Here is a 25130-nt window from a genome sequence, read left to right as displayed (position 1 = left end):
GGGCACAGTGATGAGGCTAGAGGAACTAACTACACCACTTCTTGACATTCCTCATGGCCACGCGGGGATGCCACACAGGGAGGGAAGGACCCTGCCACCACTGTAGAGGTGGCCTTCAACATAGCCGTCTGTCTCTGGAGCACCCAGCTGATGGTAGACCTAGTCTCAGCTCTCATCGGGGGGCTTTCCTGGGAGCTCTTCTTCTCCCCTCAGTAGCATCCTTTTATTTCCACTTCTGTAGGCATGGCTTCTTTTCAGGTCTTACGGCTGCTGCAGGTGGGTGGTGAGACAAAGGGCGCCATAGCCAGAGACTTGTGGGTGCTGATGGAAACCAACCAGGAAAACACAGAGAATTCAAAAGGGCCTGCATTTTTTTTTTTTTTTTTTTTTTTTAAGCAATAGCCTTTGTAACTGAAGCCAGATAGAGAGAACATTGGTGATCTTGGCTGGGGCTAACGTGATTCAAGGCCCTGCTCGATGCATTGGTGTCTCTGCAAGGAAATCTATTATTTTCCATAAACTGTCTTAAGCATCTCCCGGGCTACATTTCTGGCTGTGTTAAGAATCAAGTCATCAAGAACAGCTGTGAATGTTATAACTTTCAGCAGCAGCAATGGGCTTTGGCAGGGAAGTAGGAGCAAAAAACCCAAGTAGGACATTTCAGTTGTCAGTAATGGCATTTTCCCTTCCTCGTCCAAACGATAAAAGATTCATGTTCCTAATTGCAACACTATAGCTGCCCTCATCACTTTATTCTGGGAGAGGAGGTTAGAGAAAACAGGCCTAGAGAGAGGGAGAGAAAGAGAAAGAGAGAGAGATGGATAGTAATTTCATCACTAGCTAACAGAGACTGATTAGCGCAGAAGATTCCCTTCCATAGCAATACTTTTTAATCAGGTCTGCTGTGTCTGGGCAAACAGCTTTTGTGGATTAGCTAGACTTGAGCTTGCCAGCATCCATTGCAAGTTTAAATGATGAAATACACAACTACAGAGAAAACAAACCAAAAAGAGTAATAAAGTCACACATTTCAATATTCAGCAACCATTAAGGGATTTAAATATTTGCTTGCTATTAAAGGCCTGCATTAGGCTTTTCCAACACCAGCTCTGGAAGACTGAAATATCAATTACGGATCAATTTTCCCCCTAAGTAAACACTAATGCAGGATAAACAGTATTAGAAGATGCAATCGTAACATTGCTGACTTCAGGATGGACTTCCTGCTGGTAACAGCAAGTTTAAGCCTGGTGATTAATTAACCTGAGAAGATAGCACTTAAGAAAGATTTGAGGCGGTCACGTCTGAAATATGACTGTGAACCTGTGCATGTCTGGAGGGCAGCTGAAGTCCCGGGCCCAGAGAACCGGTTGATTTGCCCCTCCGTAGTGGTTCTCACTTTCCCCAGATCAACACTTTGAAGGATTAGGAGGGAGTAAAATGGGAGGCGCAGGTAGGTGTGCGTGCATGAGAGAGAAAAGGCAGTAGACAATGTGAGGTTCCTTGTTGGAATTAATTCTGCATTTCAATAGGCAAGGCTCGAGTTGTATTTCCCAGCACTGACCACCAGGGGCAGTAGACATTTTATGTTTATTTGGTAATGAAAAAATAAAAAAACATAAAAAACAAAACAAAGTTTCCTGTATACCGAAGAGCCTGGAAGCTGAGGATTGGAAGACTTGAAAACAAAGAAGATTCTTGCTTTCAGGTCTCAGTTCAGGGATGCTCACGTGTAATGATGTGAGAGTGCTGGGGGGACACTGAATCCTGCAGTTCCTGTTAGAGGCACATTTCAACATTTTGAGATAAGCACAAATAAGGCAAGGACTATGGTCTGCATTTTAAAAATATGCCATATTGCATTCTGAAGGCTTCTCACAATATATTATAGCAATACTAAGGCTTTGCTTGGCCATTACCCAAAATGATATTCCCTGATACTGTTCCAGTGGGTCCTTGAGAGTGATGGGGCCAATAGGTCTAAACTCAGGACTGGCTGGCTTGTCTCTTCAAGGCCAACCTGAAAGCTACCTGTAATAAGGATGAACATGCAAACATCAAGGTTTGAAATACAGCATCAGTGGCCCATTCAGATTAAGTGTAACGTAAGTCTCACGCAGCCAGGTGCTGGACTATTCTCCCTTTAATCATCTGATACTTGCTGGGTGACTACTGCATGCCTGCCAGGGACTTTAATATGGTATTGACCCACAAGGTCATGGATGATGGCCAAGAGTCCCTTCTTTCTTCTCCTGTACAGGGGGCCAGGACATCCAAGTGGTTCAAAAACTATACATGTATGACTGTGAATACAGATTTCACCCTGAAGGAATTTGGCTGCCAGTTCTTCATGACAAAGGGCTGGGTATTTGGGATCCTGGCAAAATGGCGTGTTAATCTTGGGCATGATTTTATAATAAAACAAAGATACCCTCACTTAAGCAGGGTCTTTCTACTTGTAGCACGGTGGCTGCATGGTTTCTTTGAGGCTCTGGTTGACAGAATCAAAGGAGCATTTCTCCACGGAGTAAGTCCACAGCGGTACAAGAATTACATTTCAAGTAGACAGAGGACAGTGAAAGATTGCACCAATTAACACCCGCATATCACCTCAGGGTTCCAGTTGATGTATTTGGAGAATGCCAGGCCAAAACATTTGTGAAGACTCTCTGGAGGAAACGAGGGCCATTTTCACTCTCCTACACAGTCTTCTCAAATGAAGGAGCCGGCAGCTTATCAAGATCCTTTGAGCGGGGACTGCTTCTAGCACCTTTTCATTTGCATACCCTGTGGAGCTCGAAAGGTAAATGTGCAGCAGTCACCACCTCCTGTTTGCCTCAGCTCAAGGAACTTCTGGGACCCTTTTCTGTAGGGTGCAGCTAAACCTGGAGCCTCATGCTGCAGACAAGAGGGAGAGGGGTGGGGAGACTACACATACTGCATGCCACGTGGCTTGGAATAAGTCTGCTAATGAATGGTGAAGAGAAAAGGGTCATTAAACCTTCTTTTTTTTTTTTTTTGAGATGGAGTCTCGCTCTATCGCCCAGGCTGGAGTGCAGTGGCCGGATCTCAGCTCACTGCAAGCTCTGCCTCCCGGGTTTACGCCATTCTCCTGCCTCAGCCTCCCAAGTAGCTGGGACTACAGGCGCCCGCCACCTCACCCGGCTAGTTTTTTGTATTTTTTAGTAGAGACAGGGTTTCACGGTGTTAGCCAGGATGGTCTCAATCTCCTGACCTCGTGATCCACCTGTCTCGGCCTCCCAAAGTGCTGGGATTACAGGCTTGAGCCACTGCGCCCGGCCTCATTAAACCTTCTAAGTCGTGGTTCGCAAGGGCACGATGTGTCTATATGCACAGGAGCCCACAGAGCTCCCTCTGAGTAGTGACCACTTCTTCATAGTCCTGGGTAACCTTCTACCTTTTTAGTCACCATTTGCCTCTATCCTGTGACTGACATGTAATGAACGCGTAGCGTGTGCCTGCACCTTTTTGGCTGAGCGCTGACTGCGTATCTCACTGATCTCTCCCAACAACCTTCGAGGCTATGGTGATGTCCACCTTGCAGAGCAGGAGACCGAAGCCAGGTAGGCTGGGCTACTCACTGGAGGTTTCACTGCTACATGGTGGGACAGGGATCTGAATGCAGGCAGCCTCACTCTAGTGTGCACTTTTGATCCTTATTCTATCTCTCTGGGTCTTTTTATAGAGATGCAATGAATGAGTACACCCACTGCTCCCTGCCTTCCAGCAGAGGCTGGGAGAGGTCACTGAAGTCTCGACTCCTCTGCCTGGACTTTTTAGTGCAGCCACAAGAGCCATCCCACCCCGCACACAGAACTGCTTTCTTTCTTCTCCTCATACAAATCAGCAGGCTGGCTGGGCTTGTTGCCCTCTGTACTTTTGACTCACATTCCTTCTCCACGAAACCATCCTTTAAGATCCAGCTGGGGTCCCAGCTCCTGCGTGAACCTGTCTGGGGACTCACCAGCCTTCACTGATTTCCCTTCTCCAGAAAATTCCCATAGCACTCTCTGGGCTTCTCTGTGTTCGGTGCGGCACCCATGGCTCAGGGGCACTTCATGTTTTCAGGTGGTGTAGCTGATGCTCCGCTTTGGCCTCCAGAGACCGCCTTATATTTCTCTGCATCCCTCACCATGCTGGACATACAGCAGGTGCTCAATAACTGCATATCTGATTAACTGATTTTTTTTTTTTTTTTTTTTTACAGAGACCAGGCCAGGATGGAAGTGGCCCAAGGGGAGATGCACAGCCTTCAGCCTTTCTGGAGCTTACCTTTGCTTTTCCTATGGAACTTTCCCCATGACATGGCCAAGGGAGAAAAGGGGAACTCAACCATAGCTGGAGGGTGATGGGAAAAGGACACTTTGGGCCTGGCCAGACATTATCTGCGCATTTATAAGATCAGCCACCATGAAGTGTAAGTCATTGCTCACTTCAGCCTGCAAGGCAAGGACGATGACAACAGAGCAAATCCTACTGTCTACCCAGGCCTGGAAGTCTCAGCAACCTAAACAGCAAGTGAGAACAATCTTCTGCAGGCAGCCAAGCCAGTCCGCCACAGCTCACGTCTTCTTTTTATGAAAGGAGAGAGAACTTTAAATGAAGAAGGCAGAATGAATTGTTAAGACACAAACTCCCAAAGTAAGAGACAGGTGGAGCAGCCAACACAGGGAAGTTGGTGAGGGTGGGGGGCGGTGAGAGAGGGGATGAGTGCGGGAGACACATCCACGGGAGCGGCCTGTTCCGGCAGGCCCGCCACGACAGCTCGCACACCTGCACAAATCGCTGAGTTCACGTGGGAGCCCAGACTCAGCCACGACACGGCACCCGGCTCACCTGTCCACTGAGAGTGGGGAAGAGAACAAGGACAGGAAGGATGAGCGGAGAAGGAGAGAGAGTGCGGCCCCCAGCAACCCAGCTGGCAGCATGTCCTAGCATCTACTGCCAGCGTTCCCGGCCCCGCACACGGTCCTAAGGAGGAAGCTGGGACCAGAGGCCCATCTCTTCTCTCACTCGGCGTCCATAAGAAGTCCATAAAGAGATTAAAGGATCACTTTGTAACATTAATTTTTTTATTAAGAAGACAGATATTTTATAGTACTTCTTTTTTTTCTTTTTCTTTTTGTAAAAATGGTATACATGAACCAATACAAAATGCGAATGGGAACATATGGATATGGAGTTTCTTACACTGTAACATTGTCCATGTACACCTTAAAAACAGAACTGGCCTAAAGGGAAAAATAAGACGTCGGTGTGACTAAAGAACAAGCTTATTTGGCATCAATTATACATCCTTCATTATTTTATATTCCTTTAAAAAACACAAAAAACAAGTTTGTTCTTTCTTCACTCTAAAAAAAGTGATCAACCTGTACAAAGTAATACTCAACAATACATTTCAAACAGTGCACTGTATACTTAAGAAAAAAATACATAAACCAATATACAACTAAAATCCATAATTTCCTGTTTTTGCTTTGTTTTATTATTATTTTTTTCCAATGTGTGGGGCCTACACTTTGCAATCTACCTGAGACGGAAAACACCAATCGAAACACAGGAACCTGAGACATGTCAACATTGTAAGCCATAAAGTTACATCAGGAACACTGCACTACTGTACACTTTTCAAAACAGAAAGATGGGAGGTCCCAAAGATGAGATGCCAATTCTGTGAGCAATGGTGTGATTTTTGTTTTTTTTTTTTTTTCTTTTTCTTTTTTCTAAAAAGAACTGAAAAAAGCCTTTCAACAACATGCTAAATGATTCTCACCCTTTGATATGATTATACTATGGTCAGAATGGGTGCTAAGGGCTCGGAATAGAGCTGCAGATGATAAAATTCATTGAAAAAGGGATGTTCATTGTGGCTTTTTGTCTTGGTTAAGTACCTGGGGATAGGAGAGGGATAAATAAAATGCTGCTCGATAATGGATTTTCTTTTACATACCAGTCCGTTCCCAAAAGGCCCCCATATTGCAATGATTCTATCAAAGGTTAAAATAAAGACAAGAAAAATAAACATGTTTTCAAATAACAAAGAGTTGACACTTTTTCCCCCTTAAATAAATCAGCATAAGTTTTCCACATAATGTAACAATAGTAAAAATGCACCTTGCAAAATCCAAAATTACTCACTGAAAATGTAATAGAATATATATTTATATATATATATAGATCTATCTGTTTTGATGCCATCTTTCCATAGGGACTGTTATCTGGAGTCTGGAGCCTTACCAAACATATGGTAAGAGTTTAGTTTCTGTCCTTCAGGACTACTTCTAGATTTCCTAGACGTTTCAGTGAAAATCCCCATACTTCTTTCTTTAAAACATGTAAATGGTAACATGACTCCTCTACCTTTTCCCGAGGCTCCCCATCTAAGATATGTTCAAGGTCACTGATTTTAGTAGCTATGCACTATGGCTGCCATCATGCGAGGATCAGTAATTTTTGGCAGATGGTTCTTAAGGCTGAGGAAAGAGGCCAAGGCTAGTGTATGAAAGGTAAAAAGATAAAAACACTCACATTTGAGTTTTGATTAAGTAACTGAAAATCCGTACATGCTGTTTTTCCACCTCTGCTCTGACCTATCGAGAACTGAGAGCGACAGCAGACCAGTGTGAGAACAATACCGGCCCTTCTTTTGTACCCCCTGCCTTTGTCAAGCCAAATCTGAAGGAATGAAAGTTTCACACAGATTCGAGTTGGAAATCCCAGCATGACAAATATCTGTAATATACAGTACATGCAGGCCACATCCTACTGCCTTCCTAACTAAGCACAAAGGAAAAAAAAAAAAAAAATCAACCCTGTCCCATTCAGTCATTCGCACAACACACGGACTTGCTTTTTCCTACAAATTAGTGAGAAGTAAGGCCGATTGGGAAAGGTGGATGGAATCATTTGGAACAGAAACAACCAGAGCAGAACTATATTTCCCCCCTCCCTACTTCCCCTCCTGTGGCAACTCAAATTTGTCCACTTATATAAAAGGAACAGACCTCACCTGTCAGGTCTGTTTAGGGCATGGAAAAAGGAGGAATTCTTTCCGCCCCAAACCTTTCTGGACAGCGTGGGGTATCTATACTGAGCCGTCTACACATACAGAATTAAAGACAGTGAAATTCAATCTCATTGTGACACACCTCACTTGCAGATAACCCTGTACAGTAATGTAGTTCCACAGCAAACAGAACATTTTCTGAATCACAGTCTAATTTTCTAGTCTTCACTGCTCTAAGTATGTGAAACATGGGCAGCAGCAAAGAGTTTTCATTGTTTGTTCACCCAAATCTTTACGACAACAGAGAAGAATGCATTATGGATACACTAAATTCTGAACTATGAAATCTAAGCTGTGCTGGTTCTCCTTTTATGAAACTGAATTTGGAACAGAAAGCAGTTACCACAAAAATAAACAAAAGAAAGTAAAAACAAGAACAGAAAAGGGAAGGAAAAGAGTCTAAGGAATCCCAGCAGGCAAATTCCAAAATGGGAGATTTTGGAAAAAATCCAAAATTGGGGGGGAGAGGGAAGGAAATAAATGTGCACAAAGGGGGAAAGAAGGAAGGAACGCAACAAACAAACAAAAAACAAGGCACAGAATTTTCTGCAATCTACTGAAACTAAATCCAAGTATCCAAGTTTGACTTGGTAGGAAGAAATAAAAACTAAACAAACAAACAAACGAACAAAAAAAGAGGTGTCAAACAGCAGAATGTACTTTCCAAAGAACATTTTTTTTTTTTTTTTACACAGCAAATCCCAAGCCTTCCCAGTCTCACACCTTTCCACCCATTCATGAAAAAACACACGAATTTCTCGCAAGTTCCAGTATCACTGTCTCTTTATCATCTAAATAGGGCCAGTTGGACACCTCATTGAAACAAAAAGGCTGATCTAGATGAAGTACTCTTTCTTTTCTTCGGAGTTGTTCTGTCCTCCTTCTGCATTGATTATAGCTGTGTCTGCGTCTGCTGCGTCATCGGCTCCTTTGGCTTCATGAGTGAAGTATGTACCTGAAAGATGAAGGGGTAAAGCACCGTGACTGTCTGATGGCCTCTGTGTAAAGTGGTACAGAGATGGCAACTTGCTTTATGGCCATCATCAGCCGAAGTGGTGTGCAGGCAGCAGAGGGGAAAAAACAATTGGAAGAAGAGAGCGGGGCGGGTGAGACAAATGGGGATCCGGGGGTTCCAAAGGCACCACTCCAACTGAACCGCTGCGATATAATTCAGCAAATGAGACATTAGAGCAGTGATTATGACCAGAGGATGTCAGCAGAAGAAGACGTGAGTGGGAGCTAAAAATGCAGAAAGATGGAGAGCTGCTGACTAATGTATAAACAGTAAACACCAATGACCAATGACCAGATATGTGCACATACATGGTTAAAGACCAAAGCAAGGAAGAGCAATTAGCCAATAAATGAATTAGGGCCCTGATGATGCTTCTGTTGTCATCTCAACTCATTTATTTGAACCACAGTCCCCTGTCTATATGAATCGTTATTGCCTACCCATAGGTGAGAATGTGCTTGAACTTGCACAAGTATGTCTGATTTTCCTATGTCTTCCATTTCAGAGTGAGGTTCCAGATTGAGAAAGAATTTGACATTATAATGGCTGAGATCAAGGTTTCAGATCTGTCTTAATGAGCAAGGGAGTCTCTCTCATCATGTAACTCTAGCCTGGACCCGGATTCATGGATTTGCTAATTGGCACAGCCACTTTATAATGACAATAGACGTTACAAAGTTGGGGACACTCTTATCACCAAATCCCAACAGTTTACATGGAGAACGACAAAGACTGCACCTCAGTATGCTATATAGGTAGAACTTAAACTGCCTGCCATAATCAAATACTCTTCCTCCCGATACATACTGTATTCCTGAAGAGTCTTCTATTTAAAAAGATTGAGACATTTGCTATATTTTCAGGTTTTCAAAGTGACAAATCTGAGAAAGCAAGGGGTCAAATGCTTCTCGGTATCCTTTTATCTTGCTGTAGAGTGACACACATGTTCCCCTCCCCTGGTCCTTCACAGCTGCTGCTCAGATGCTGCCCTGCTCTCTGGCCTTACCTCCTGTCTCTATCAAGCTTACCACCGAGAGGCTGCGAGTTCTTGGCCAAACAGACTGCCTCCTGAGTGCGGGCAGAGGGCCGAAGTATGGACAGCTCTGATCGTCCTAAACTGTTTTATGCTTGAGACAGGCACTCTGTATCCTAAAGGTGCTTATGTACCTTAGACCTCCACTGCTGTGCTCAAGGGACCTTCCTGCAAACCCAAGTTCAACAGTCAAGCAGTATGCAAGCACCTAGAAAACCCTGTAAGCTCATTGCACAGTGCTTGAGAAAAATAACTGAGAGAGACAGGGGGCGGACAAAGAAAAGGAAGAATAAATTACCAAGAGGGGAGAAGAGGATCAGAGCAGCATGGGGCAGAGAGGAGGGGCATTGGAAAAGATGATTGCCCATCCAGACTGCACAGTTGATAAGTGTGATGATTAATGGCAATTTAAATCAATTGCACTGATAATTTTAAAAATACATATTTATGCGGCTTTTAAGGCAAAAAAATTGTCTTTTTTTTGGGCACATCAAACTAAGGCAGAGCCATTGTGACCAGCTTACACAGAGTCTGGGGACAGGGACAGGGGGAAATCCTCTGCCTCCCAGAAAACAGGTTATGGATGTGGTTTTTCCATGTTTATCCTATGGGGGTTCATGCCACATCTTGCACACCAGCCTCTACTTTATCATGTTTCATCTATCCCCAATTATGGATGGCAGAATAACAACTCTACAGAGCTTTATATTTAGAGAAAATCCGAATCAAGGAGTGCTACTCATCAACTCCCAGAGTCCTAATCAGCGGCTGCTAAGATTTCTGGTTTTTTTTCTCTTCCAGTTTCAGGAATCAGATAGGCCATGTGGCCACATACATCAAATTGCCTATCAAGGACAACCGTGTAAAGTCCCCAAAGGCAGAAGCTGTGGGGACACGCTGCTCCTGCCTGCTGAAGCCTTGCTTACCTTTATGTCTGGCAAAATAGCGCCCCAGAATGATGAGCAAGCACAGCATGGCAAACACCACCACCGCCACGACGCCACCGATCACGGCATGATCCACTGCCCTGATCGAGCCTTCTTCACCTGCTCGGGAATCTGTTGAAATCAGAAGAGGAATAGGGATGTAGAGTTTATTACAAGGCACCAGAAGCCCTGGCGACACTGTCTCCAGGGTCAGAGGGTCACCTTCTTTTTAATGGAGGAGTCAGAGAGAACAAGCGAGATGGATCAAGTTACACTGAAGTTACACTGAGGGAACAGGCTGACCTGTCCAGTGCTGAATTGATCTGTTCTCCCCACAAGGCAATTTCATGATAAGCAGCATAGGAGGGTTAATGCATGTGGAACAAGGCTTAGGGAGGCAGGGAAGGAAGAAATAGTCTATCCGGCCCTGACCTAGTCTTGGCATTCACTCCATCTGTATCCAGTTGCAGAGCCTAATTAAGGAGGCTGACCTGACTATTTGAGGGTGCTCTGAATGACACCTGTAGGCAACAGGAAGATAAAGCATCTTTCTATAGATGCCCAATGACTTTTATTCCCTGAAAGATCAGGGATATGCATAGGAAAAGTAAGGTGCTCAAAAGCCACAGCTGCCTAGAGATAAAACAAGGATTATAAGACTAAAGACAAATGACAGGCTTGCTACATTTAGGATGTATGAGGGAGTAAGCCTCAATTTAAAACCTAAAAACCTATTTCAAAAGAGACAGCAAGGAATAATTGTCCATTGCCACCAACGGTTTTTATTTTATTTATTTAACACCTTGCAATGCAATTAATTTTCCTTTATAAGCATCACTCCCTCAGGATGTCTTCTTCCGACTGAGGAACGACATGTTTGGCTGGGGAACAACTCCAAAATGAACCCAGAATGAGCTATGGCGATGCAGAATGGATGTATGGCAGTGTAAACAATTTTAATTTAGGAATGTGGCTACATCACCTCTTGCTGAAATCCTAATGGCATCCGAGATTTATAATGCAGTAAAAAACAATTATTCTCCTGTTGATTAATACATTAACATTTTGGAGTGGAAGCTAAACCATTGTCTTTTTTTTATTGAGTCAAGTACGACACCTCCATTAAAATGATTTACTAGCTGTACCTTACAATTTAAGCACAGCAGCAACAGAAACGGTAAAAATCTTTTAACTTTACATGATTTGTGAAGTCATATGTGAAGGATTTACCATTTGAATCTTTCAGTACAAGAAGCACATGGCCTATAAATCTGTCCCCCTTGCAGTTGCTGGACGCCTAAGAGAAATGCATTTCACCAGGAAGACTGAGAGTGCAAATTCAAGTCAATTTTTAAGAAAGATTTATCTCTGTCTCTCTCCAAAGAACAGAGCAAATCTCTGAAGCCTCCACCTCTAATAATATTTGAAGTTTATCGATCAAGTGTACAGATCCGTGACAGCTAAAGGTAATGGTGCTCTTTTGAGCCGAAACCTGATACAACGCTTTCAGCAGGAGGGCATGATTTACACTTTCTATCGATATTTCCAATTCTGCTCTGAGATTAAGTACTGAAGGATGTGGGGAAATAACTCGTGACTGAGGGTTCCATGAAAAGTGCTTTAATTAAAAGAGTTTAAATTTTAAAATGGAGTATTTAAAGTGTTTCATTAAGTTATCTTTGAAAGGACTACAGAAAAACCAAAACCCAAACCCAAACAGAAATGCCAAATCAGAGGCAGCAGCAGGTCGCCTAGGACAACAGGATGATGGGAGTTTAATTGGAGAAGGGAGCTGGGTTGGAGGCAGAGTGCACTGCAGCCAATTAGCCCGCTCCGAGCTGAGCGAGCCCCTCCAGCAACGTGTCTAATAAGCTCAACTTGAAACGTGGTGGAGAGGAATCTCCCTCCTCAGCCAAAAGTGTTGCCGACCGCAGATGCTACAGCCCCCATTGTCTTGAAAGTCATTTCAACAAGGCAGAACTCAGCCAAGGGAAGTTGGTTTTTTTTCTTTCTTTCTTTTTTTTCTTTTTTCTTTTTAGAAACGACAGAGCTCGTTGAAGGGGAGCATTCCCCGTAGGGTGCTGCTGGACACGGGGTGTCTGCTGGAGGAGGGCGCTTGACACACTGGAGATGTTCACTCCAACTGCACACGTGAAAAAGAGTAACAGAAAAGCCAGCAAGTTGTGTTTTTCTTAGGGAGCTGTCAAAATAGGGAATTTTGTGAGAATGAGAATTAACTCATCTCCAATGGCCATAAGCCTCAGACCTATTAAAATTTATGTCTTTCAATGAACTCTGTATGTCTTAAAATTGAAGTGAGACTAGACATTGAGGACAGGGGAATGTTAGGCACAAGAGGCAAGAGGTGAAGAGAGGTTCTAGGAAGACTGAGAACAGAGAAAAGCTTCGAGAAGCTGTCCAGGACAGTTCTAACCCATTTAGGGGAAGGCATGCTCTTGTCCACTCTTAATAAAAAACCACCTCCTCTCCATGCCTAGACAAAGGGATATTCTGGAAGCCTGAGGGAGGAGCGGGGAGGGGAGAGACAGAGAGAGAGAGAGGCTCTGTGACAAAGAAAAACAAAAACCTCCCTGTATCTGTGAGATTAATTTCTTGAGCCAAAACTCCTTACTTGACCTTTGCCCTCCATGAACTTTGAGCTAAATATGCTCAGTGTTGCTATTTTTCCCTGCACTTTGCCCAAATTAAACTAGAACCTTAGATCTTCTGGTTACCTTCCCCACCCTCAAGGACATACATATTTTACAGATACTTATTTATAAGGGTAATCTCTCCAGCTATCTCCTGATACTCACTTTGATCAGAAAGTTTACTACCACCAGTTAATCACCAAGACATTTCTCCTGCCTTCAATTACTGCAGATGGACACAGAAGGTAACTGATGTTTAATTTACAGGGAACACTGCCGGTTAGGAGTGCCTCACGCCTCTTCCCACCCCCACTCCCACCTCCTGGGTTTACGTGGGAGGTGTTAATAGAGTTGTGCCTGTTCACTGAGTGCCTCTGTCTTGGCCTTCCCTATGAAAAGCAAAGCTGTTTCTGGAGTCATCTCAGTCCGTTCTTTTATTTCCACGTGTGGGGAGGGTGGGTGAGTGTTCATAATGCTACGGATTGGCTCAAGGCAGCAGGGCCGGGGTTAGCTGCCTGCACCTGCGGGCTGTGCCTCACTCATGACATAAAGCAGCCCTGCAAGATGCTGCCCAGGAGGGCATTGGGCTACTGGAGTCACATGAAAACCAGAAACAGAAGGAAATACTGAGCACTAAGAGAAGCATGGCTCCGACAAAGTCTGTCAGCTGCTTGACCTTTTCTTCCATTCCCAAGGCAAAGACTCTGACCAATTCCATGATAAATGACTTCTAAGTGGGAAAGCTATGGGTTTCCCCATGAGCCACAGATCCTGGTCCTATAGGGTGCAGACCCCATCATTCAGGTCCCACGAAGTGCTGGCTTTCCTGGGGACATCCTCTTCAGATTCCCGGCTCATTTTCTGAATAGGTTGGGCAAGGAAACCAGAGGCAGATTCTACAGCTGCCCCCAGCTTGTCAATTGAAAAATAAATGTGGGAGTGGAAAGCACTTTTAAACACACCTGATGCTCAGGCACATGGACATCACTTCAGTTTAGAAAGTCATGTTTTCTTGTTCCCTAAGAGGCTACAAGTGTTCCTCTTACAGTAACAGGTGTTTCTGGGCCTAAGTTCTGCCTCATCATCCTGAAAAGTAAAGCCATGTTTTTGCTTGGTGAATGATTACAGCATAAAGGTTATTCCAGCCTCAAAGAACCAAGCATGATTACATAACACAGTTCAACTGGAGTTAAGAATCTCACCCAAATCATTTCACCTGTGACCTCAGGTGAATTAGGCCTAGTCCTTGAATGATTCTGACTTGCAGATGAACCCTGTAACAGTTATTGTGTATCACTCTGTCACCCTTCACTCCTCAGAGGTAGAAAACTTGGTGTCCTTTTGGCAAAGAGACTGAATTTGGACTCTGTGTAGCCGAGGGCTTCAGGGTGGGCAGGCAGCAGTTACAGGGAGGTGTTCCTGACAGCTCACAGTTGTGGTACAACCCTCCCTCCCTGTCCTGTCCCATCCTGCAGTCACTTCCATGGCTCTAAGTGTGACAGATAAATCATGAGCTGTTTAGTATTCGTGAGTTAGCTTTTCTTCTGGCAAAAAGCTGAAACAACTTGGCTCCAGGTGAGAGTTTACAAGCTGCTTGCAGAATGTTAAGTTGGCCACTACTGCTTGGGTCACAGCTTCAATAACCCTGGGCTTGCTTTAGCATCTTAGAAATTGTGGGACAGAAAAATTTCAAAGAAACTCCCAAGAGTGATGCCCCAAACTGCTCAGATTTCTTTACCTTGGGCCAGTTGACCTGGCCCGATCCATTCCTCATGGGCAATATGAAGGGGGAAGTTCTAAAGGCAGTAGTTCCCCAGGGCCTGACAAGAAAGGTGACTGCTAGTGAAACTTCAGTCTCCTTCCCCCTCCTTCTAGGAGACTTTTCTTTCTCTACTTGCTTTCACTCCTCAACCTCCTTGCCAGAGTCGTCTTAAATGCAGCACTCTGGCAGCCATGCTGCCTGTATTCAACAGGGCTCTGCAAGAGATCCTGGTTTCTATGGCTACTTTACCACCTGGCATGAGATGTGTGGCATAAACCGCCATGCAAATGCCATAATCATGGATCTGTGATAAGCCTAGAAGACTCTGCTGCCAAAGCAGGGATCCATGGATAACTGGAGAGTGGCTAGTACATCCTAGACAAGCTTCTGGCAAATAGGGACTTTGGCAGAAGGACTCACTGAGCGGAACCTTCACTGCAACTGCTGCCTGCCCATCCTGAAGTCCTTGGCTACACAGAGTCCAAGGTCAGTCTTTTTGCCAAAAGGACACCAAGCTTTCTGAGGAGGAGTGAAGGGTGACACAGTGATACACAATCAAGTATGCAGCATGAGGCATGACAGCCACACTGCACTGGGTCACCCTCACATCTCCAACATCCCTGGCTCAGACTGTAAGGCACATTTAGCAACATGGTGCTTAAACACACACTTGAACTCTTTTCATAGGTCATAAACTACCTTAGCTCTCATCTTTAACATTTAAGCCATGGGGAGGTTCTAATGATATTAGTCCTCCTACTTCTATTTAGGGACAGTTCAGATGCTTGGCGTTCTGTGCTTCCCCCGTCCGTGGATGACGGGAGGAAAAGAATTGTTGCTGACGTTTTGCAACAGTTTCGTTACGTGGCTCAGTTTTAGTTTCTTTCCTGGGCAGGGATCTTGCTGGGCAAGTCAGTTTAATTAAAAACTCTCAGAACCGGTGTTTGTAATGAAAATGCCGCCTCCAGCTCCTTAGGGTTGTAGGGATTAGTCTATCTCAGAGCTTAGCCACTATGATGTCATTTGTTACTTCTTGCTAGGAAGAAAGAAAAAGCCTGGTAATGGATTCCCCAAATCTGAAGCAAAACCATAATCTGACTTAAAAAAAAATTACACTCAAGAAAACCTGGCACCATCTGAAAAGTGTAGCTACCCATTCTCGTCATCTGTGGTAGCTCTGTCCACGGCAACAAAAATAAGTGTGCATTTTAAAAAGCACAACTTTATTACTGAAGGGGAACAAACTGAATGGCATGCGCTCACAAAATGCCACATTATTTGCTAATCCTAATATGTTATTCTTCTTTAAGATTTGCTTTTCTCAGCACCAATTCAATTATAGATGCTACAAATCCTTCTGACATTTAATTCCCTCTTGTCAGAGAGTAGTAAATGTATACAGTACATGCACAGCTTTCCCATTAAGATGTTAATATATACTGGAGCACACTAGCCTTTATGCAGCATAACCTTTCTTTTCTGTCTTCTTAGAAAGTGGACGAGAAGGAATAAACGTAAAGCAAGAAAATCATGAAGACTCCCATATAGCATCCCAGGCATCTAATACTACACGTCAGCTGCATTCAATTCTAGCAATGTAACTGCATCTATACTAACGTTTCAAAGGAGCTATGTTAAGCTACTTAAAGGAAAACTGCAGTGATCATCCTCATTGTGCCACCCAGAGCTCAGTATGTGTTCATTTAAATTAGAAGTACTGCACACAGACTTTGGCTGTACCTTGTCACTACTCAGTGATCAGGACTCAGGGCTCTCTTAGACTACCACTGGCTACATTGCTTTCCAGAAACAGGCCTGAACAGGGATCCAGCTAGGAGCTCATCTCCTGCATGGCCCACTGGAAAGAGCACTGGACTTGCTGTCATTTCTGGGACAGAACTTGAGATTCGTTACTTTTCTCTGTGACTTCAGGCAGGTCAATCAGGCACTCTGAGCCATTGAGTACAATTACTTACTTCACAGGGTCACTCTGAGAGGCCACTGTTTTCCTGAAAATGGAAGTGCCTATCTGGCTCAGGGCTTGGCATATCATAGGGACTCAGTGTTTGCCAAATTCAAATCTCCTGTATTAGAGCCTAAGGAGGGCTTTTCCAGTTCTTATCACTGACACAAGGCAAATAATTACCAGTTGGTTAGGGGTAAGCGTGGTACTGCATACTCAGCATTACCCACACATGGTAAGATGCCCAATAAACACTTACGGAGTTGAAGTTGCCAAGTTCTTTCATTTATACAGAATTGACAAACTGTGTAACTAACGGCTTAGCTGTCCTTTATGAAGGTCAAGGCTGTGGGCCTGGCAGCTGAAGGCCGTCTGATTCAAGTGGCGATTCAGGTGTACCATTTGAGTATCAGGATATTAAATACTATTGTCAGCTAAATATGAGAACAAGTGTTTTGGGTTTTTTCTTGTTGATTTTTTTCCCCTCTCATATTCCTTGATTTAGTTAATTTAACCATGAGTGGAAATGACTTGATCCAACAGGATGCAAGATTTCTCCCAAGGCATTTAGCATCACCAGAGACACCAAAAGTCATGCTTGAGTCCACTCTGTTCATCTCATGATAGCACAGATTTAGAAATGTGATCGTCTTTTCCACTTTAAGCAACAGGAAGGCACTGAGGATGACACTAGAGTTTCCCTTAAAGGAATATGCGCCTGATAAAGAGGACAATTGTCAAGTATTTCCAAACATACATTTCCCACTAGAATCTCTCTCTGGAGAAAGATGCTTCAGTGGACCTCAAGCATTTGGGGGTGTGAGGAGGATGGATTAATGAATATGGTGAAGTCACCCCAAAGCAGTGTCCAACCTGTAGAACTAGAATTCGCACTTTGCACCGTGGCCTGCCAACGTTTTAACTTTGGAGGAAAAGTTCCCATTGGATGGTCTCCTCCCTTCCCATGGTGGAAACAGGAGCATGTTGGATTATGGGGAAGATCAGCAGCAGAATGCAGTTCAAACACATCGTGGGGAAGTTGCGGGTGAGCTGGCGTGGACCCAATGTGATTTCTTCAGTCTACTGCCTTGTATGAAACTGAATTTTAAAAGGGAATTGACGTGGTTTAACCTTTTCCAGCCATCACTTTCCCATGGCACTTAGGGTCACCTCCCGGGGGAAACTGATCCCATAATTTAGGGGAATCAGTGGGACAATAGCACCGAAGTACCAGAGCAGAGTTCAGGTCTTCTTTAAGGAGAAAGAGCTTGATTTGATGCTGGGAAAAAAAATCTTCCCAGGTTAGGCAGCACATTGCTCTACGCCTGATGGGCTGTAGAGAACCTGACTTTTCCCTCATTTCCCGGATGCGCACACTGAATTCAAAAGGGTCAAGAGGATTACCAAAGGCCCCAGCACACAGCAAGCTGGGGATTTCACAGGGGGAAGGGCGGCCCCTGCAAACCAAACTCCTCTATTTCCTCCAGAGCCAGGAAGACCCATGCTACACTTCTCACCGTCTCCTAAGCAAACCGTTTAACCATTTGGGCCCCAGTTTCCTCATTTATAAATGGAGACAAAGAGCCCTTCCTTAACAGTCTCATGAGATTTTCATGAAAATCTTCTATAACTGCCTCATTCTCATCTATCTGGGTCTTCCTGTCCCAACGGTCTTTCCTGGAGAACTTTTCTAAACCGGCCTCCACCTTCTTCCAGCCCAGCCCTCACTTCCACTTTATCTGGTTTTATTGTTTCACAGAATTTGTCACTGTCCAAGATTAACTTGTGTTTTGAGTCTGTCTCCCTTAGTAATGTGTCGCCGTAGGAGAGCAGGGGCCCTGGCCCCTGGAAGCCACGGCAGCTCCAGCTCCTGTTGGTCTTGTTCACTGCTGCATCCCTGGTGCCCAGCCCAGAGCCCAGCGCAAGGAGCTCAAATAATTTTGTTGAATGAATAAAGAGCAAATGAAGTAATATGTGCAAAAGAGCTTTCTAAGTTACAAAGTATGATACAGATACAAGCCATATCATGCCACACTTTAGATTTATGGGCCATAACTTAAATATATCTATATAGCCCATCTGGTTTTTAGTATTTTATTATCATTATTGTTGTCATTACTCTACCAAGGGAATAAAATAGCCTGTTTGCCAAATCTGGGCCACTCTTTATGTGGGGGTTAGGAAAGAGTTCCCCCTAAATGGTACAGCTACTGACAGTTTCTCACACACATTTCAAGCAAGTTTAGCCAGGACTTAAGACACTCCCAGTAACTGGAAGGCCATATATCCCCACCCCCAGGACTGATAATCTAAATCAAAAGACCTTTAAGTGCTCCTATTATCAAAATGTAGATTTTGTTGTTGTTGTTGTTTGTTTGTTTTTGAGATGGAGTCTCTTTCTGTTGCCCAGGCTGGAGTGCAGTGGCCTCATCTCGGCTTACTGCAACCTCTGCCTCCTTGTTCAAGCAATTCTCCCGAGTCCACCACCCCCAAGTAGCTGGGACTACAGGTGCATGCCACTATGCCTGGCTAATTTTTGTGTTTTTAGTAGAGCTAGGGTTTCGCCATATTGGCCAGGCTGAACTCCTGACCTCAAGTGATCCACCCGCCTCAGCCTCCCAAAGTGCTGGGATTACAGGTGTGAGTCACCGTGCCCAGCTAAATGTAGGCTATATTTTGAAGTCATGTTTCTTGTATAATCCATTTAGGGGACTGGAGTTGGTTCAACTAGATTCCTACTAACACCTAGATGAGGGTTAGCAAAGCCATTTAGAATTGCCCTTTGAGGCTCATGCTTTTTTTTTTTTTTTGGATTGTGAGGGAGATGTTGCAGGAGTTTTCCAGATCACTTTGTTTGTAGGGGAAGAGCTGAAAACATGTTTTGAGAAATCATGACAGCTCTGGAATTTCTTGTCGGTGCCTTTGCTTCCAAAGCAGAAGACTGATGGACTTCTTGAACTGTGCTGGAAGGCCATTTTCTGGCACACTGTATATTTACCACCTCACTCCACTAAACAGTTCCCCAAGGCCCCTCCACTGCTGAAGGGAGAGAGGCAGTTGGAGACATTTTGAAAAAGTTTTAAAATAAAATAGAAGGATAAATATGCTTAAAGCTATTCTATTCCACATGGGTGGCAATCACCACCAGCTGTCACCAGGAAACAGCAGATGTAATTGATAAAACAATTCAAAACTCTTATGGATCCATCATCAATAAAGTTAACACCCAAAAAGTAAATGAACGGGTTCAAAGTAGAACTGGATAAGCTCCCCAGGCCTGCCAATAATTAAATCACTGAACTACACACGAGCATAATTTCTTTATGCAGATTAAAGAGGAGGATCAGCTGGGCAACTTGCTTTGCTGGGTGAGAATGGAGCACCATATGTTGCTTATGATTAACGAAGGTAGCACTGGTGTGTGGGGGAGGTCGGGGCAAAGTGGACAAAAGGAAGAGAGACCATCATTATTTGGATGGAAATTGAGTACATAACATTTATCCATAATATGGAAAGGATGAAATTTCTACCCCGATGCAGCAGGGAATGGATGATGATATTATTCATTACCACAGTTTAGCATTAAATGTGCAACACCTACTCTAATTTATTGATGGACTGTTTAAGACGGGTGTTAACCTGTTTGTCTTGTATTATAATTGAATTCAGTCTCTAGGCTACAGAAATTTGAGAAGTTCATCCTTTCTCAATCAATATGCTCCCCTTCAGTGACCCATTTCAAGACAGCTTCATAAAAATAATGTATTTTGTTTTAATAAATTTAAACACTATGACAGCTGCTCAATTTTTATTGGTTGTTTTTTTTCCCTTCAGATGTCTCTTGGCGGCTGAGTGAAGCCAAGCTCACAATCAATAGTAATTGATTAATCAGCATCCCCTTTGAACAAAGGTGCTAATCAGTTTTTGATTAGTTCATCAAACCAGATGCAAAGGCAGACCGGCCCAGCCTGATAGTTCATCAGTGTTCTACATGACTTACGGCTCCTGAGCAATATATGACTGCAATGTTCCTGGAGGGAGTGGGGGAGGGGACAACATAATTATTAATTTAACCGAATTATTATGAACACAAACAGTTGTTGGTTTATTGCTCCTGACTTGGGTGATTGATAGAACTGCAGCAGGGACCCATCTGACATGGTGCAGTGCTGAGGCCCAGAGTATTCCTAACTGATGATGCTAGTGGAAGGGGTGGATGGCTGATTCAGTCACATTTTCCTAAAGAGGAGAAAAATGACTTTTGCATATCTGAGTGATCCTTGTCTGGCTATTGTGCCAAAGAGGAATTAGGGCCAACACACCCAACAGCTTTCTCAGGATCTTTGAGAAGATCCAATTGCCAGGGCTACTGTGTCTAAGAGAGTTGTTTTCTTTACAATCAATCAGAACTGAGGCTGTCTGTCACCAGAAATGCAAGCAGAAATTGCTTACTTCCAGCATCACATTTTAAGCAGGGAGAAGGACTTATCCACCCTTATTTTAAAAGAAAACTAGGCAAATGTTTTTGCAGCTTCTCCAACTACACCACAAAGAAGTGGCAAAAGTGAAACACTCTCTTGATGGGCCAGCTGTCTTTCTAATCTATTTATTTATCTATACATTGGAATTTGGAAATTCATTCATTCACCCAATAAGTGTCAATTGGGTACTTAGTACATGACAGGTGTATAGCAGTGAACAAAACCAGCATGACCTCCTGGAGCTTCCAGTCTGTAGAAAAATAAATCCAACAGCTAAACTCAAACTACAGGCTACATAATAGCAAAGTGAAGATAAATCTGAAGTTTGTCAGAAGCACGTAGTTGGCAATAAATCTATGGCACTTTGAAAAATTGAGTAGTACTATCTTATTCTCTCACTGGGGTCAGACTTATAGTTAAGGACTGCACCTCAATAGCCAACTATTAAAGGGAGCTTCAGTAAAAGGGCCTCAGGAATCTTTCTTTCCAATAGGCTTGAGTAAGTGTCTACGGTCCTATGACTTAATTTCTCCACTGCAATAACAAGAAGGGGCTTGCTTACTAACTTATTAAGTGACGGATGGAAAGGTTTAAGCTATAGCTGATTGGCAGTTAAGCCCTACAACATCATGGAGGCTCATATAGTTGTTTAGCTCTGACCACTTTAAATCTCCCTCCCTCCCTCCCTCCCTTGTAGGATATGCTTCTTATTCTGGATTAGTAACACCTAAATCCTGGAATCAAGCATGAAACCTACTTTTGCAAGAGCTCAGTGTGCTGTGAAAGAGGTCTGAGGTGGATAATTAGTTTACATAGTGGTGTGTGACAAAACAATTGCTCCCCACTCCTCCCTGCCCTTCCCCACCCCTAACTTTGAAGATAACTACAACATGGCTATTCTAGTCCCCTCCACAGAAGCAGGCAGGCAATGAGTTGCTTGTTTTTTTAAAAAAAAGATCTTGTCACATAATCCAACATCCTTAAATTGCTTTGTAATGCAACAAAATTTCTCCCCACACATTATATATCTAGGACATAAACATTATTTGAAGCCACTGAACAGAGTGGCTTTAGTACAATCCCAAAGATAACTTGTCCTCTCCTGCATTAATTAAATTGTCCCCATTCTGAAATATAAATATCGCTACCACAGAGACAACAGGTGGGTGGGTGACCGGGGAGGAAGACAGTATTGATAAAAATTTGTTTTTTTGTTAGTCTCAAAATCCACACTGATTGCTCAGCAAACCAAATGGCCATTTTGTAGAAGTGGATAGAGCACCCACAGGTTGGACACTGCAGTGCCTTACCTAATGACTAGCCCTTACCTGAGAGGTCCTCACTGTCCAGTTCTTCTGCGGAATTGGGCAACTGAGTAAGGCCTTACAAGTAAAAACAAATCGTTTTTCTTTTCATTCCTCGAGGGACATAAACAAAACACTTAAGAACTGAGGATGAATTTCTTTAAAAACATGAGCCAAATCTCTTGCTATCTATGTTTTTGATAGCATGAATGTATTAATCCATAAGTACATTTCTTCAATTATGTAATTTTGTTATTAAAACACAATTGAGGCAGAAAGATTCCTCAGTCTCCACTGTTCAAAGGACATGAAACATGAAGATGAATGCTTAGAATCACTCGTTCATAACAGCATGCAAAAAGAAAAAGAAAATCAATAAAGCCGTGATTTTCAGCTGTCGGTGTTCTGATATCTCTTAAATACAAACGTATTTAGATGTTACATACTGATGTATGTACGTTTTATTTCGCATTTTACTGTAAATTGAAATCCGCTGCCAATACTGACAAACACAGTTCATTATCAATTTATGATGATCTTGGATCACGTATTTCAAAATGGTACAGCATCTGCTAACTGCAGATTGCAGGTTATGCCTTCATCAGAAAATCTGATTCGCAAAATGATTTCTTTAAAAAAGAGAATTTCATAAATCAATGGTATTCCTGAAAAATAAAACCCTCAAAGCTGAAAAAGCAGTTAGGTCAGGAGGCAATCAAATGGGGGCTTGAAATGCCTGTATCCGAGTCAATTCCAATGCTGGCCAGCTGAGATACTTCTCAGCTAGCTTTGATTTGAATTAAAAGCGGTGAAGAAGGAAGTAGATAAACAATGGGAGGCTCAGATAGGAGATGGTTTCCATTTCCTTTTGCTTTATTCGTGAGCTGATCCTTTAATGAAGTTTATTTAATAACACAGAAAGTTAGGCATTCAAGACGACTTTACTTGTTCTTTGCTGTTCTGCTCAAAGTCCGGTGTAACTGACTGCCTAGGTCCTCTAAGTTGCACAGCAGTTTGCTCATACTTCTCTGGTCAAATCTGTCCCTTTTAAAGATGTCTGTGGACCTCATAAACTGCAAGGTCTTTGAAGAAGCAAGTTGTGTTTATTTTTGCATCCTTCCCTTCTGCTACAGCCACCCCACAAAGTGTATTCTCAGTGAGTATTTGTTGAATTAATGATTTGGGAATAAGGCCCAATCAGCATAAAAGCAACCAAAACAAATGCTTTCGAAACAAGTAATGTCAAACTGATCAGTATTTTTAAAGGCTCAGATGAACCAAAACAGTCATGTGCAAACGATCACTGAAGCCTGCATTTTGTAAGTTGCTTTATAAAGAAGCCAAACGAACACTGATAGCCAGGTCGATTCTTAAAAGGAGGCTGTCACACCATCAGCCCTTGAGGAAGAAGAACTTCCATTATGACCCTTGGGTGCTAATACTCAACGGCAGGTGCTGAGTAAAAATGGGAATATTTTGAGCCCACAGGTATTCCCAGACTGTAGATCTAGGCAACTAAAGGGAAAGCAGTGAGCAATGCAATCAATTATAGAGGCAACTGAGTAGGGATGCTATCCATTTGTTCTGAAATCTGATTGGTTGATAGTATCCCTATTTCTAATTGGCTTGTACATTGTATAAAGACCGATGAATACAATCATTTAAATAACTGTTATAAATGGGCAACATAAAGTACTTCTTTGTAGTTAATTATAAATTTGCAGTTCTCAGAAGGCTAATCTCTCACTTCTACCTGGCTCAACAAATATCAAAGTGTCCTACATACGTGCTTGGTGCCCACTGAACCCCATTAAACAAGGATGTTTCAAGTAGGCAGCTTTACTGCTGAAGGCTTACTTCCTTGGGGAGGGCATTAGAAAGCTAATTAATAAAAACAAAAAGACAAATATGTTTATGAAATATCATTGATATGCAAAGGTTTCCATTAAAAGCAACAGACAGTTGATATACACCTCATTAAAGCAGAAACTGTCATTTTTAATGGCATAAACTTTAAAATAAATCAAGTTATCTGGAATCTACTGCTTGGATTATGTTCTAAAGCAGGAAGCCATTTAGGCTAGTGGCGTTAAATTTGTTCTTGTAGCACCATTATATTGTATGAATCTACAATACTCTGCCATAGCTGGATAATTTCTGAATAAATATAATTAAGAAGAGTTTACTGAAGCACTGGGTGTACAAGTGGGGACACGTAAAATTTATCTCCTAAAACTGATTTGGCTTAGGTATTTTTCTTTCATGCTAAAAATTATACACTTTTCATTTTCTCAAAGAAAAAGACAAAGACGTATTTTATGAAGCAGAGAGCATTCTTCAAAAGGAGACTTCACTCTTTAACAATAAGTGGGAAATTACTTCTTGTGTATTCTCTTGAAACTTTCATATCATCCATTAAAGCCCCTTTCTAGTCACTGCTAATTAAAATGTATTCAACATATGTCTTTAAACTTTGTTAAACAAATGAAAGTTTACTTTTTGTCCATATGGGATTATTTTTGAGCAATTAATAAAGTCCTAAGGATGCAAACATGGTAACTTAATATATGCATGATAGCCATGTCTTCTGCAGAGACGTGTATTTCACTTTTTTGTGGTGCTACAATGTGCTATAACATACCCTTGGCCCTCTCAGGTAATGCTTTTGCAGTTGTGATTCTTCCTTTTCAACAGTAATTGCTGGCTTCGAAAAGAGGTATGATGTGGCAATTTTAAACCAGGGTAAGGAAAACCTCAAAAAATTAGAAACAATAAGAAATTCTAGAGATACTTAAATCAATTCAAGGTCAAATACAATTTAAATGCTTATGGGCTCAGTTTTTCAGGGTATCATTTTTTTTCCAGAAAATTTTAAAATAGAATGATCGAATAAAACCTCCAGAAA

At 42.8% G+C, this 25130-nt stretch overlaps 1 protein-coding gene across 3 annotated transcripts in view; it reads right to left on the bottom strand.

The window, feature by feature from the left end:
• Positions 1–369: 369 nt before the first annotated feature.
• Positions 370–25130, bottom strand: part of CADM1 (cell adhesion molecule 1) — a 338763-nt gene continuing 314002 nt past the window's right edge. For 2 of the 3 annotated variants that reach the window (XM_010371712.2, XM_030917956.1), the window contains 2 exons: positions 10065–10196; positions 5076–8045 (listed from right to left, as the gene is read on the bottom strand). In XM_010371712.2, coding sequence (XP_010370014.2) covers positions 7927–8045; positions 10065–10196 — 251 coding nt within the window. In that variant the 3' untranslated portion in view covers positions 5076–7926. Of the gene's footprint in view, positions 784–5075; positions 8046–10064; positions 10197–25130 lie in introns of those variants that run through there. The other variant, XM_010371713.2, reaches the window with a different exon arrangement.

This window comes from Rhinopithecus roxellana, chromosome 15 (genome assembly GCF_007565055.1).
Source record: "Rhinopithecus roxellana isolate Shanxi Qingling chromosome 15, ASM756505v1, whole genome shotgun sequence".
NCBI classification, from domain to species: Eukaryota; Metazoa; Chordata; class Mammalia; order Primates; family Cercopithecidae; genus Rhinopithecus; species Rhinopithecus roxellana.
The sequence above is the reverse complement of the archived record's forward strand: the minus strand, read 5'-3'. Positions and strand labels throughout refer to the sequence as shown.